The following is a 16,234-nucleotide window of genomic DNA, read 5'->3' as shown; positions in this document are numbered from 1 at the left end:
CTAAGCATTCATTTTAATTTAATAGCTACTTTGTTACCCAGCTGGGTGGGACAGATGCTGGATTGTGATTTTAAACATTAGGGGTAATGAAGTGGATCACTCTACCCTGTAACAATACTTGCTGCATAGTGACACTGCAGTTCACCATCTCATTAGAGGTAATTTCTCATATTTTTGAAAGCAATACAATTTACTAATTTTAGATAGTATTGAAATCACTTTATAAACTTTTTGTTGCTGTCTTGAGTAATTTATCAGGATACCAGGATAACACCTTACTATTCTTGGCTTTGTTTTTTGTCCTTTATTACCAGTGTATTAACCAAACTTACTGGGGTAATTTTGTTCTTTTTTTGCGCTCTGTTAGCTGATGTTTGGCATTCTCGGATTATTATTTTGGAATGTCAGTTTGTAGACCACTTTCACTGAATGCAGTTTTTCTTACAGAAAACACAAAACACTCCAGAGCATTTAACATTAGCAAAATCAGGATATTCTTTTTTTCTTTATTCCAGCAGTTTCTGGAGTGGCTGTAATAGGGTTGCCTTTCTTATTCATTGAGGAAGGTATTCTTCCACTTGGGGGAGCGGGTCTGGATCAGGTGGAGAAATGAGATACGTTACGTGCAAGGGTACAGTAGAGGATGTATTTATTACTTTTAGTAATGTTTGTATCCACGGTGGTGCAGCGGTTAGCGTCGCCACCTCACAGCAAGAGGTTCTCCAGTTCGATTCTCGGCTGGGGTGCCTTCTGTGCAGAGTCTGCATGTCCTCCCTGTGGTCGCGTGGGTTTCCTCCGGATGCTTCGGTTTCCTCCCACATCCCAAAGACATGCTGTAGGTGGATTGGACACTCTAAATTGGCCCTACGTGTGAGTTTGTGCATGTGTGTGCCTTCTGTGGAAGGTTGGGTGCCGGGCTGGCAACTCGATGCCATAAAAACTCCACTGCCAATCATGAGTGGACAGGTGATCCGCTGTGGCAACCGCTAACCGGGAAAAGCCAAAAGAAGAAGAAGTAATGTTTGTATCCCTTCAAGCACACTTCATAGAGAGTTGTTTCATGTTTTAAGGGACTGAATAGCCATCCAGGATGGATGTGTAATGTAGGGTCGAGAATGGAACATCGTTTGGGTTGGAAGGCATGCAGTTGGGTTCAGAAATGTGCAATGTCCCCATAATCTGCAGATTTTTGTGTAGATATGGACACACGATGGGGAGGGCTCAAGTCTATAGGCTGCTGGCTTTAAGCTTTTCAGTCCGTTCTTGTTTGTGTCCCCATTTTCTTAGTTTCCCCTGAACAGACAAGATCCACATTTCTAAGGAACACGTAAATTTGCTTAGAGCTTTAAAAACATGTGCCCATTGTGTTGTCAGATAACAACCTCCCCCCTTTTGAAACTCGGTTACAGAACGATATTTCACCTAGATGTTGATTTAAATGTGATTTTAGAAGGGGTAAAGTATTTTGATATATAGCTTATGCTCGTATTTAAAAATTGAAAATGATTGTCTTTAGCAGTGCTGTGAAAGCAGTTTAAGAATGATTTATCTGTGTGACTAGATGAAAACACATGGTCCAGATTCAAAAACGTAGGCTCTCCTTTGAAAGATTTGCAGTGGAAATCACTCAGGCTGCAGTTTGAAATTGGTAATAGTGAGCAGGTTATAAAGCACTGTGTAGTTGGTGTAAACGCTGCTGATTAACAAACTGCTGTACTGGAAGATGGACTGTACAGAAAGGGCTACAAAGCTCAAGTTTCAGGACAGCAGTACTTGGCCCTATGTTTGAGACAGGAGTCTATTGCTTGAGTGGTACATTAAATATGTGATTATCAATAAGGGGTCCTATCTTCTAGACAAGAAATGGTGACAGAGATTTTCAGATGCTGCTCTAAGTGGTTGTACTCTAGAGAAGTGGAGGGGAGGGTATTTTGCTCAAACCCAGATATTGGGTTTATACAAGACTTTATCTTACCTTCATTACAATAAGTCTAGTTGCAGTTTTTTTTTTTTTTGAAAATGACCCAAGAAGACGTATTAGCCTGATACTGAAAGAATAAAAAAAATGCCTGAATTTGATGGTATACTGTGTAAAGTACGTCTTGGAGCCAGGAGCAAATTCATCTGTCAATCTGCAGTGTTGGCCAACCACATGTTACAGACTAGAATTCTTTCTCCCAGTTGGAAACAGACTGTAACCACACTCATACTAAAACAAGTCAGAGGTTCTTCTGGGGTCAGGTTTCATAGGCTGACTGACAAAATATTTATGGCCATATTGGCTAAAACCATTGGTAGATTTATTTCTTTACTAATAAATGTGGAACAGACAGGCTTTTATCCTGGATGTCAACAATTTGGCAGTCTAATTAACATCCTGACCTTCACTGACAGTACTTCCTGGATGTGACATATATTGTTGTTAACCAGTTTTGACACTGAAGTGCATTTGAACACACAGATTGGAGCTATTGTTTAAGGCCTCATGGGAACTAATTTTCCCTGAGGGCTATATTATATTTGTTCTCATCCATCTGTTTGTTTATTTGTTCATTGCCTGAATCAAGATAGGTATGGGGGCATCTTTCCATTTTTTGCTAGATATAGACAGCAGGTATGGCTGTTCCTTGTCTCCTGTTCTGCTCAAAGTGTATGCTAGAGTCTTTTAGAAGAAAGGTTGATGCAGTCCCAGTTATTGGGTTATGAGCATGGGTGGATAGAGTGTTATGTTACCACTTTATGTGGATAAACTTCTTGTGTACCTATTGGATTCTAAAAGTGAACCAGACTTAATTTTTGATGAGCTGTTCATCTTTGGAGAGATATTGGAGGACAGGAGTAATAAAACCAAAATAAGGGCTCTTAAAATTAACCATGCTCTTGTCTGCCTTGGTACAGAACAGAAAGTGTTTTCTCTAGTGATCCCATTCAGAATAAAAATGAGGATACACCCTTACATTAAAGAGTTTTTCCTTTGTTAGATTTTACCCATTTAGTCCTGGCACTGAGTTGGTTTATTCTGTTTATATTTTTCTATAAAGCAAAAAGGGATAATGTCTTTGCTCATCCACAGTTTTCCCAAATCATGTAAGCAGTGGTCTGAGTTTCTGTGGTCAGGGGAGAAGACAAGGTGGTCCAGCAAAGAAAGTCCTTCCCTTCCCTTCCTTGTCGGGTAGATTGGATATTACAGCCATTGAGATATAGAGTGAGGCAGCTAAGGTGAGATGACCCTTTAACTTATTTTTGAAAAATTAGTCAGCTTGCTGGAAGCCACGATATTTGGTGGAATCTAAAGGCATGCAATGTATTTATAGGTCTAGTTCTGCTTGGGGTGGGGCAAAAGGCCACAGTGATCAGATTGTTAGAAGAACATTATGACTTGCAGTATTGGGAGCAGTTATTACACAAGGACATATTAATCTCATGAGAACACTTGCTCAGAATTATGCTTTCCTTCTGGACAATGCCATTATGATGTGTAGCCAGTCGCTACCTTTGCCAAAAGAGGCAAGGAATATCCCCTTTTGGATTGACTGGAAGCAGGGGTGTAGCTAGGATTTTCAAATTTGTACTCACAGCTCTCAAACTGATACCCCCCCCCCCCTCCCCAGCCAAGCTACGGCCATTCTCGTAATTCACAGTTCACTCTTTTTTAGTGTCAATGAAGAGGCATTCGCTGAACTCTGTTCCTTGAATTGAAAATGAATCTGAAAGTCAGTTCTTTGAAAAATGCAGCATGGTAGTTGGGGTAGAGGATTCATGCTTTTGTTTTCTGTAACTAAGGTACAGGTTTTGAGCTTGAGTAAATTACTAACCACCTGCTATCCCTAACTAGGGTGTTTCATTCACACACACACTCCTACCTACCTCTTAATGCAAGAAATATGGACAAAGACTAAAATAAACAGGGACAGATATTAAATAATGCTCTCGTGAACTTAGAAAGTTGCTGGAATAACAGGATTTGTGCTAGTATGAATTTTTCTAAAGGACATGAAGTCTGAAACTCAAATGTCTGTCATTATTTTGCAGCTTCAGCCTTCAGTGATTTTCTAGAAAATCACAAAATTTGTGAGGAACAGACAAAAAATATTGGGCAAAAATCTGGACATTCTGCAAAATTTGGACAGTTGAGAGGTATGCTACCTACCTACCTCACACACACACACACACACACACACACACACACACACACACACACACACTCACACACACACACACTCTCACACACACACACACACACAAATACCTCTCAACTTCTTAGAGATCAACAAACCCATAAATAAAACTGAGGCAAAGGCCCAAAAATAAGGACCATCTTTTTAAATATTGCTCTTATAAACTTAGAAAGATAATAGAATAGTAGTAGGTCTTGCATTAGTATGAATTTTCTGAAAGGTATGAAATCTGAAACTCGAATATCTGCCATTATTTTCTAACTTCAGTCTTTAATGATTTGCCACTACTTTGCCAGAAAACCGCAATTTTATGAAAAACCAAAAATGTGATGCAAAAATATAAAATTGCCAGACAATACAGCTGGGAACCTGTCAAAGAAGGGACACCATTTTAATATGAGCACTGTTAACTTGAGCAGCTGAAAAAATTAGAGAATCTACATGCATTTCTGAAATAAAAGTAATGTATAACTCTGATCATTACAGTTATTTATAATTGTAAACCCTCCACGTTTTCTTCCAAAATTGCTATTTTGCGTTGGGATTATTAGGGGGAGAGCAACATTTTGAGCCAAAATTGGGGACAGTTGAGAGGTTTGGATATTCCTAATTTTATAAAGCGATTTATTTGCACGTAACTCTCAACCTCTTAATGCAGGAAATCTGGACAAGGCCAAATATATTGGGGGAACATGCAAACAGTACTAAAAATTGATCTTGTATAAACTTAAGACAGTTGATAGAATAACAGGTCTTGCTTTAGCATGCATTTTTCTGAAGGTTATGACATCTGAAACTTAACGTCTGTCATTATTTAGTGACTTCATTCCTAAATGATTTGCCAGAAAAGTTTTATTTTGCATTTTACAGCATGAACACCAATAAATATCTGCTAAACAAAGCAATGCAGTCTCACAATGAAACTAGACTTAGCATTAAAACTTCTCTGCCCTTGAAACTCACATTCGTTGAAACAGCATTGAAACCCACATTCAAAGAAAATACAATTTGCCAGTGGCAGATAAAGATTAACTTTGGGCTGTTTTCAAATCATAGGCCCCTTGCACATGAAACATACACATGCTCTTTGATACACCTTCCTGATTGTATTAAATTATATTCCTTGTACAATGCAGTATAGTTGTTAGAGAGCATTTTAAATTTATTGTTTTGAACATTTTTCCAGTAAACAGTGAAACAAAATGCATGCACCAATAATGACAAAACAGCCCAATTCAGAACATTTCCATCATAAAAGTCTACTCAGACCTCTACAGTCCACCAGTTTCAGTAAATATGCACAATCTCTGAACTAGTAAAAACCATGTACATAATTCCACATTAAAGAAATCCGTAACTAATGAAGAGGTTACTGCTAGCAAACAACTTTATATTTCATTGTTTCATCTACAAATAAAGTACCTGTTGCCCTTGAGGAATAAATTGCCTATGTTGCATTAAAAAAAATGATACGCTAGTAATATTGCAATAGGGAATGGATGGCAAACTTATAACAGGTTCATAGTTACTACTATTTATCTTCGCCGAAAAGGACTACAGCATCCACGCCCCTTTACAACACAGTACAGTATCAGCAATGCATCTACCTGCTGTGGGAGAAGAACCCACAGCATTCTGCATCAAAAGCAAGTAGGCTGCCTGTTGTGCTATTAACAGTACAAGCAGACTCAGCATAAGCAGCACTAAACTTTAGTTCCCCTGCAGCTCTCATCTTCTTGTAAAATGTACTCGACACTCAGCTGTATCTCTGAACTTTGCAGCACAAGAAATCTGGAAAAAGCCAACATTTATTGGGGGGGGGGACAAAAGCCCAAACACCAGGGACACATTTTAAACATTGCTTGTATAATTTTGGAAAGTTGCTAGAATAAAATGCTGTGTTACTACCATGCATGTCTTGAACCCAGAACCATATGCACTACAGTCAGTGCAACATACCACTATGCTAAATCCGCAAATTGAAAATGAGGAAGACTGAAACTTAATGGCTATCATTTAGATAGCTCTCAACCTCTTAGCACAAAAAACCTGGGCAAACAAAGCCAATAATGAGGGGATACAAATTCAGTTCTCACTTCACACCTTAGCACAAAAAACCTGGAAAAACAACAAAAACAATAATGGGGGAATACAACTTCAGTTCTCACTTCTCACCATAGCTGGGGAATACAACTTCAGTTCTCACTTCTCACCACAGCTGGGGAATACAACTTCAGTTCTCACTTCTCACCATAGCTCACAACTGTTAGAAAAAAAAAATCTGAACAAAGTTCAGAAATGGTGGTGGTTAAGGACTTTAGGCTCTTTTTACCCTGAAGCAATGGTACAGGGTTTGAGCCTAAACACCTGTAGCCAGCAGATGTATTACATGGAGGGCATTTTCACACACACACACACACACACACACAAACACACACACTCTCTCCTTACCTGATAATCCATTCACGCTGTTAACCCAATTGCCTTCACCACAATGATAATCCATTCACGATTGCCTTGCCCCTCCACTACAACCAACAATTATTATCCATGCGGCTGCCTCCACTATAATCCAATACATTCAAGCTATCACTGCTATGCACCTTTCCCGCTCGCAGCCAGCCAGCCGGACATGACGTGATGTGAGCTCAATTCTGACTGGCTGATATTTAGCCATGTGCCTGATCTGCTGCAATTGCAATTGCTCTATGGTTCTGGTGCCCAGCATCCTTAAAAAAAATGTAACTTAAAGGAGTCAGCATCCTTAAAGGAGAACGCTGTTTTAAAAATACTTAAAGGAGCCAACGCTGTTTAAAAACAAAAAAATGTGTTTGTTTGTGTCTTTCGGCTTTTCCCGGTTAGGGGTCGCCACAGCGGAACTCTGGTCCGCTAATGATTGGCAGTTGATTTTTACGTACTGGCTTGCCAGGCCTGACGCACAACCTTCAACGAAGGTACGCCCATTCACGCATGTCTCCACGCAGAGGATGCTTTAGCTGAGAATGGAACCAGACAGCGTCTTACTGTGAGGCGACAACGCTACCGCAGCACCACCACTGCGATAGAAAAACAAAAAATATGTAATTTTTTAATTAAAAAAGCTACCCCCTCTTCTAAAGAAGTTGTACTGAATTCAGTACAGTGCGTATGCCTCCTGACATCCCTGACTGGAAGTACTACAAGCCAAGGAGAGACTGTGCAGACCAAACACATAATTTGACTTTGGAATGTGGGAGATGTATAAAATGAGGAGGGCATTAGAACAAATTTCTCTTGAAGCCTGCGTTAAAATATAATTGCACCTGGACATACAACCAAGCCCAGAAGATGTAATTTTTTTTTAATTTGGCAGCACCTTTACAAATGTGTTTATACTGCCTCAAGATCAGTACAAGTGTATCTTGGTGTTGGTTCTGGATGATGGAAATGTGTGTCGGGAACTTTGGTGTAATGTCTGCGTATTTTCTGATAATGTGAGAAACTAGCTATATTTGAGGGTAAGATTTAGGGTTTTGTTGACAGAGTTTTGGCAAGCTCTGTCAGTAAAACCCTAATAGGATCTGTCAGTAAGATCATACGTATGTAATCCAGCTAGGTGAATTCACATCTAAGGACTGACCAACTGTAGAATAAGATTAATGTTAATAAAAATAATTATGAAGACAAAATATCAAATTTGTAAAATAACAATATTGCCACAATAGAAATGAATGTGCGAACTAGAAAAGTAAACAGAATAAATGGATATTTATAACTTTTTATGCCAAATCTATAGATTAATCCCAAATAATACAATTACATTACCACATAAAATATTATTGTGGCTAAAAAGAAAGAAATTCTGTCTTCACTGAAATATTGAGCTACAACCCTTTTATTAAAACAAGATAGAGCTCCAATTTACTGTGTCAGCTAGACCAATATTTTATTTATTTATTTCAGAATTCAGTTAATGAAATTACACAGCTGCTTCACAGTTTAGTAATCATGTCTTAAAATTCTGTCATACCTTTGTACATGTTGTTGTTTGTCTTTTCGGCTTTTCCCGCTTAGGGGTCGCCACAGCGGAACTCCAGTCCGTTAATGATTGGCAGTAGATTTTTATGGTGCCGAACTGCCAGCCCGACACCCAACCTTCAATGAAGGCACGCCCATTCACACATGTCTTTCGGAGGCCACTCGACCGCGGGGAGGACATGCAGACTCCACACAGAAGGCACTCCAGCCGAGAATTGAACAGGAGAACCTCTTGCTGTGAGGCAACAACGCTACCGCTGTACCACCGCAGCTTCATCATATATTTAGGCAAAATGGCAAGAAAAAAACTGAACAAACATACACATGTGCCAATAGCATTATTTTTATGTGAAGATCAGTTATATTAATCCTTTTATATCATATATAGCAGCCAAGAGTTCTGTTTGTAATTTTCTTTTCTGCTTCTTGAGTGAGCATTTGCTAATGAGGACTCATTTTCTATAGCTTTCTTTTGCTCATAAGTTTGCATTTGCTGATTCTGGCTTATTTCATACATTATAGCAAAAACCTTGGCCTCAAAATGGAGATTTCAAGACTTGCATTTACTATTGATAGCTTTTTATTAAGACTGGTAGTAATAAAACCAAAAAAAAAAACCATTTGTCAGATCATCCTGATCAAGATTCAGTTTAATGGCAATCAATTACAAGGGAGAGTGTAATGTTAACAGTATTCCAAACTTATACCAGAAAGATTTCTGTCAATCTTTTGGGAGTATAACTATATTTATAAAGGTACTTCCAAAGATTAATAGTAACAACTGCCCCAGTTATTAACGACCCTACTGATTGATGACTCAGTGTCCTTCCATAACCACATCAAAAACACTACAGTTTCACAGCAACTCAAAGCAACATACAAGATCTCACACCTGCTCACTCCCCCAAAGCAAGAAAATCCTATGCCATTAACATACTTATCCCCCCACAGTCAAACACGTTCCATCAGTCATGGTTCCCCTCTCTAGACAAAACATAACCTTGTTGCAGACCATGGAAAACAAGATTCTTAAATTCATTTCTCTTGCTGTTCCGAGTGCACAGTTGCTATACCATCATGGTTACCAGTTGCAGACAGAGCCATGTACCTGTTTAGCACCCTAACATTCAAGTTAATGAAAGAACATTACTGCCTTCCTTTTGCCAGTTCGTTATCTGTTCATACCTCAACCCATTTTGTGTGCACCAGTTACAACCTCAAACTTAACAGGCCACAGTTTATTCTAGCTACTTACGTAAGGTCTTTTCTCAGACTTGCTGCAGCAGAATGGAAGACTATTCCCTTAGAATTAACCGAAGACAGTATCTTTTTTCTAAAGGAAATTAAAGTCTTGTCTGTATCAAGCACACACACATTAGTTGTCCTAGGGATGTTGGTTAGTTTTTACCCACATTACACTTTTTTAACATTACTTCTCACTCTTGATCTTATGAAATGCAAACAACATATGTAAGGTTGTATATAGTTACTTTAAAATATTTTCAGTATTGTGTACCTCTTCCCATTCTCATTGTTTAGTTAAATCTCAGTAATGGGTCACTCTTATTTTTTTTTAATTTCCTTTGCTTTATATATATTATTCTCATAAATGACCAAAACAGGTTTACCATCAAAATATTGAAGGCAAAACAATTTTGAAGCAAAAAACTGAACTACAGTGTCAAAAATAAAAACAACATGTGGCCTAAATGTCAAATGTCAGAAACACGACGATTGACACTCAACATACCAGACTTCTGGTTTTGAAAGTCTGTATGTCCTTTTACGTTTTAGCAGGGGGCAAGCTCCCCTGTGCCAACCATTTGGGGGGCTGCTCCTCCCACACCCCCTGCAAATTATATATACCAACTCCGAGATTGCAGTACAGTGAGGAAAAGGGTAAATTCTCCGATCCTCAATATTCCACGATCTCCATTCACAGTGCAGATCTCATAGTAATGAGTCAAGCTTTACTTTTGTTATTATGATTTCATATAATTTCAGTTCGGCATTGTGAAACTGAAAATCTGCTTGTGGTCACATGTTGTTCATAAAGGAGCCTTTGAAATTTTGATGGCAAACTGACAAAAACAATATGTTATTGTTAATGTCTCAGCGTTTCACAGCCAACTGCATTTATTTATACCTGTTTTTGATTAGCCTTTCCCTCAAACTACCTAATGTGCTCCCTCTGTAGTCATCTTCTTATGATCAGCTGGAAATTGCAATGTAATTCATTTGTTTGTAGCCTTGCACTTTGTAATGTGGCTAAAAGGGTCCTGCACCGCCTCACTTATCGATTAATGAATGATAAATAAACTTAACATTGCCGATGTGATAATGCAGTTTATTGTTGCTTTCACTTTTTGGTTAATCAGATGTGGTATATGACATGCTGACTCTTTTCTTCTTGTATCGCTGAGGTGGTTTGCGATCAACTAAAATAATTCTGTACAGTTTAGTTGTGCATACATAGTGATAATGTTTTGTGTACTGCATGTGCTAATTTTGAGGGTGTTTCAGATTTTTGTTCATATTAGGGCAGAGGGTTGCATACTTGTACTAGAATAATGGGAAAATAATTCTACATTTATAAAGTATCTGACAGTTACTTATTAGTGGTTAAAAACAACTGATATAGCCTTTCAGTGTTAATTAAAGCACAGTTCACTTCCTCTGGATTCTTATTAAACAAACATAACTTTTGCTTTCATTTAATTCCTTTTAGCATTGATATCTTCATTTGTACCAGCCCCTTAAATAAATACAGTCATTGTGTGAAGGAGAAGGTGAGTTGTAACCATAATATGCGTGAATATGCCGAGGCTGCAGTTATAAAATCACCTTATTTATTATTTTGGCAGCAATAGTAATGATTTTTATCGCCTTGTTACTGTTTTTTTTTTTGTTTGTTTGGTTAGGCAGTAGTTGGGAACTTTTAAAGGAACTATGTTTTATATACAAGAAGGAACTAATCAGGTATCTTACATGCTTTGTCTAGAATGTAAACAAAAAACAACAATCTGTAGGCACACAAAGGTCTGAATTTAATATACTGTAGCGCCTTTGTAAAAAACCTTCAAGGAGTAATACAAATACAGTCTTAAAAACAATTTATATACAAAACCTTAAACAATCAATTAATACATAAATAAAAAAGACTCACTATACATATAGCCTTGCATTTTATACAATACCATCAAAGTGATACATCATTGTTACAAGGTACTTTTTTGGAATAGGTGGTGGATAAATTTGGTGGAAATAATTAATTTAAAAACAGATTATTGTATAAAGAAACTATATATATTTTGAAGTATGATACTTTAACACCTGTTGGTTTAAATATGGAATGTAATTTGATGTATTTAATTTAATGTGTTTTTTTGACTATTTAATTAATCGATTACTTGTTTAAGGTTTTGTATTTAAATTGTATTTCTATTACTCCTTGAAGGCTTTTTGCAGAGGAGCTTTAGAGTACATTAAAGTCAGACCTTTGTGTGCCTGTAGCTTGCTATTTTTTGCTTTTATTTCATTTTAGTTGTTTTAGTTTGTCTAGAATGCAGTAGTTCATGTTTTGATTTATTTCACACTGTGCCGCATTGTTTCTTTCATCAATTCCAATTTGTGATGTTTTGTGGAACTGAAATACATAGCTGTACATTGTTTTGTCATCATTTTATTCATCAAACTGTAATCTGTAGTGCTGTGTGGAAATCTGGTATATTATTTGTTTGTTCTTGGAGCAATGAACTCTGTTAACTGTTTTGCCACACCCCATACTGCTGCTCATTTGATGTTCAGTTGTTTGTTCCAATCTTGTAAGCTAAAACAAACATGAAGTCTGAGCTTGCATTGCAAATGTGATTAAGTAGACTGAAAACACACTGGAATTTCCTGTTTAACGACAAATGTACTTGATTAGGTTTATGAGTTTAGTACCTTTCCTGAATCTGTTCATGGTAACCATTCCAAAGTTTAAATTACTCACTGTAGAAATACTGATTGTCATATTAACTGTGCAAATTTATCAAAATATTTTTGTTTCATGCCAGGCAGAGCATTTGTAGAGTAAAATGTTGACAACATTTGTTCCTTGCTCAGTTCATCCTCAGCTTGGTATTTTGACTGTGCATTGTGAGAGTTGAGAAGTGTGAGAATAGAGAAGTGTTTAAGTGTTTTGTATAATACTTTTCATTTAACAGCAGAAACCATCTTATTTCAATATGGCTGGGCCTGTCTTGGCATTTGCTATAGCCAACGTGGAAGATAAGAACTTATGCCTAATGAGGTTCATAGGTTGGTACTAGGCTATCGGCCCTAGGGCCTATACAAGCCTAGCCATAACAATTCCCTGGCTATTTCTTCCCACAAGGAAAGCTTAAGTAAGGAGTGTCTGTTGCTTCTTAGTAAGGAAAACAACACAGAGATGTTTAGTTCTAACTGGTCAGTGGCTGTAGTCTGGTAAATAGCAAAATGTTTGCTCAGAAGGTTTTACAGTATAAAAATGTCTGTAGTGCTGAGATCTGTAAAGTGACAGTATTAGTTTCTACTGTACTTATTCTGTTCCTGTGTACTGATGCAAACTATAATTATTTTCTACCTTTGTTAACCAAGCAATGTCACTATGTATAAATAGCTTTTTCTCAGCACTCTGATCAAGTGACTTTGTACAACATGTATATAATTGAGGGCTGAGGGAATCAAACTCGGGACTAAAGACAGTAGCACATCACCTCACAGCTGTAACCTTTTCTTCTGTACTTTCAAGTGGGGACGCATCTACTATTATCCATCTCTGTATGCCGTGCTTTAGTTTTCCCACTGTGATGATACCCAGAGCTGCTACCCACCATTCAAAAATGAGTGCCCCTTAAAAACTCAAAGAATTGAAACATTCTCATAAAATAGTAACAGTAAAACTAAAGTCAAGCTGTATATTGGATTGTTGCTGTTTCAGTTCGCTTTTCACTACACTGTTTTCAAGATGCGTTATAGGAAGTCCATCTTCACTTAACTAACCTGTGAGTGTAAATGTAGGTGTCCAGTAAAAAAACATATCCCCAAAAATATTGCTACAACACTGGTTGATATTTTATGGTTCTACAGGTGTGTTAGTTACTGAAGTGTAACACCTTGATTTAGCTCGTTTTAACTTTCTTCGTAGTATGCTCCCAGTTACACGCACAAAAAAGTATGTCTGAGTTACAGTGGCCCCAAGATGGAAGGAGCAGTCACGTGTGCAGGGGATCTGACCCTACCAAGTCAGTCCAAGCACAGAAAAGTAGTGGCACAAAAAATAAGGTAACCCACTATGGTTGTCCCTTCTTTGGGTTTACTCTCACAAATCGATGAAGTACTTGGTCCCTACAGTTGGCTGCCTGTGCCTCCCCCTCTTCCCAGTGGTCCTTCCTGTTCAACATGATCCCTTTGAATCTTCATGTCATGACCTTTTGCACCTGTAGATTGCCTTTGCTGTTTCTTGCCATCTTTACGGAGAAGAGCTGTAGCTCCTCTAATCTTTTGTTATATCCTTTCCCTTCTATGTCACCCTTGTAGTGGCTTTCCTGTGGATTTCTTCTAGCACTTCTGCACACAGTCCTAAAGATGTGGCCTGAGCAGGACCTAGGAGAGTGGATCATTACCTATGAGTGTATCCCCTTTAAGGGTATGCTCTGTTCTGTTTGCTGCTGCCAGTAACCTGTCATTCTGCTCCTGTTTGCCCAGTCCAGCTGAGACTAACGGCCTCAGATCCTTGTCTTGCTCTCTTGTAAGCAGTTCTCCCCCAGCTGATATTTTACACAAGGTTTGCTTTGTCACTGTTGCACTACTTTGCATTTGTCTGCACTGACTCTCAACTGCAACCTTTCTACCCACTTCATCAGCCTTTCCAAATCCTTCCTTAGACTCTTCTCATTCTGCATTCCTTGCCCAACTCTTTTGAACCTGTTCTGTATTCCTTCAGAGAATTCACAGTGACTTGTCAAAGGAAATTTCAGTGAGTGACAGTGACAGAAAATGAAATGACAGAAAGCTGCTTTTGGCAAACTTTACAGCACATTTCTTTAGCAAGGGAGCAGTCCCTGTGCACCCCCAATGTGGGTGACACCCCTACACCTGCCATACTTTAGTATATATACTAACTCCACAATTGCACAAAAGTGGTGAAAAGTACAAACCCCATTGTTACTGAAAGTGACTTTCAGCAAAGGTACTTAGTGGTATCAGCACTTACTGAAAGTGCCTTTATACACCTGTCAGCCCCCCCCGAGATATGTCACAAATGAGCACACTGAAGAGTACTGGACTCAGAAATGACCTTTGTGGAGATTTGCTAATTTTTTTTTTTTATTTCTGAGATTATGGCTCTCACCACAACCATATGTGTCCTGTCTTTCAGCTATGAAACAGTTCACTTTCTCACTGTCTGTCCTTTGCCTGAACCTTATCACTTACCATAGCAGCCAGCTGTATGGGACCACATCAGTGGTGTTGCTGAAGTCCATGCAGACCATGACTACTGGTACTACTCTGTCAAGTCCTTATGTAACACTGCTGTAAATTTGCATTATATTTGACTTGACGAAACATTTCTGTCTGTGAACCTGTGCTGGTTGTTATCCTGGCAGTTGATGTCCTTCTATTCTTATGCTGCAGCATTCTTTACATGGAGGAATCCTGTGCGAAGGGCGACCCAACGTCTGGCCAGTATGCAAGAGCTTTTAAGTACTGCTAGTACGTGGGACATCACACAAATGGCTTAGGAGTATGTCTGCCATAAAAGCGTCATCTGTACGTACAATCCTCAGAACTTCTTTGCCGCAGTCCGAACATCATCTTTGATCTTCAGATCTGTTTGCCCGAGCCGTTTGCTGTTGGTCCAGTTTTCAGATAAGTGCCCCATTGTTTTTTTTTTCTTCTTTTGCTACTGCTTTCTGTTGTGAGGGTTTCATGTCATCCAGGAAAGGCAAGTGCCAATGTGGGAGACAGATTCCACACAAGGATAGTCGCAACCTGTCTCTCTTCTGTCTGGGACATCTTGCTCTATTTGCCAGGCCTTCACCCCTAAGACCATACATAGCCATCTTTCATCCCTTAAGATTTACTTAGAAAATCAGCAATTGAAGTGTTTACCTAGAGACATCTGGAACTTCTGTCGAGCCTGTGATGAAGATGAAGGCCAAGAAGCCAGGGATTGAATCTTCAGCTGTACCTTCTACCTCTGATGTCTCTCCTGAGGTCATTGAGGAAGAGTCTAATGGCACAGATTCTGCAGTGGAAGAGATCACATTTGGGGAAATCTTAGCTAAAATGAGAGAATTCTTTAACTGGGACTGCTCTGAGGTTTCTGATGTGCAGAAAAGATATTATGATCTTTTACAGATGGATTCTCTTTCCCTTTCTGCTGTACTTCCAGTCTTACCAGCCTTTTTTGATGCATTTTCTTCAGCATCTAAGGGCCCAGACTGTCAGTCCTTTGCCCCTAAAAGGCCCAATCAATTTTATAAAGTGCCAGAAGAGTGTAAATTTCTGTACAGATGTCCTTCAGCAGATCCTGCGGTGGTTTCCATTGCTTCTGACAAAACTTTCAGACTGCTGCCATCCACCAAGCTTCTCCCTTCTGATAAGGAGAGCAAGACTATGGAATAGGGAAACAAGTTTATACTTCTGCCATCTTACCTTTCCATGCTGTATATTATCAAATCCATGAGACCAAATATGCTTTGGCTCTTCTTTCTGAAGCCTCTCAAGCAGTTTCACACCTCCCAGATTCTGAAGTTAAAACTTGGCTGATGTCTCTTTTAGGAGCTTCTTCTCTGGTAGCTTGCCACTCTATTAAATGCAGCTATGATGGAGCAGAAGCATCTTCCAGGGCAGCTGCATCTGGCTCTGTTCTTAGGAGATATTCATGGTTGAGGCTTCAGCCACTTCCAGATGGAGAAAGGTAAGAAACTACATGACTTAAAACTTATCTTGGTTTCACCTTTTCCCAAATTTCAGAGGAATTATCCCTCAAAAACTTTTTTTTTTTTTTT

The 16,234-nt window shown here is 38.7% G+C and overlaps 1 protein-coding gene across 1 annotated transcript in view; it reads left to right on the top strand.

Annotated features, from left to right (window-relative positions):
• Positions 1-16,234, top strand: part of NT5C (5', 3'-nucleotidase, cytosolic) — a 166,361-nt gene that overhangs the window by 34,533 nt on the left and 115,594 nt on the right. Inside the window, exon 3 of the mRNA XM_044068813.1 lies at positions 10,924-10,984. Within this exon, the coding sequence (XP_043924748.1) occupies positions 10,924-10,984 (61 nt within the window). The remainder of the gene's footprint in view (positions 1-10,923; positions 10,985-16,234) is intronic.

The sequence above is a fragment of the Protopterus annectens genome, chromosome 4.part0, assembly GCF_019279795.1.
Source record: "Protopterus annectens isolate FY-2018-M chromosome 4.part0, PAN1.0, whole genome shotgun sequence".
In the NCBI taxonomy this organism is placed as follows: Eukaryota; Metazoa; Chordata; order Ceratodontiformes; family Protopteridae; genus Protopterus; species Protopterus annectens.
Note: the sequence above shows the minus strand (reverse complement) of the source record. Positions and strands in the feature narration are given on the sequence as shown.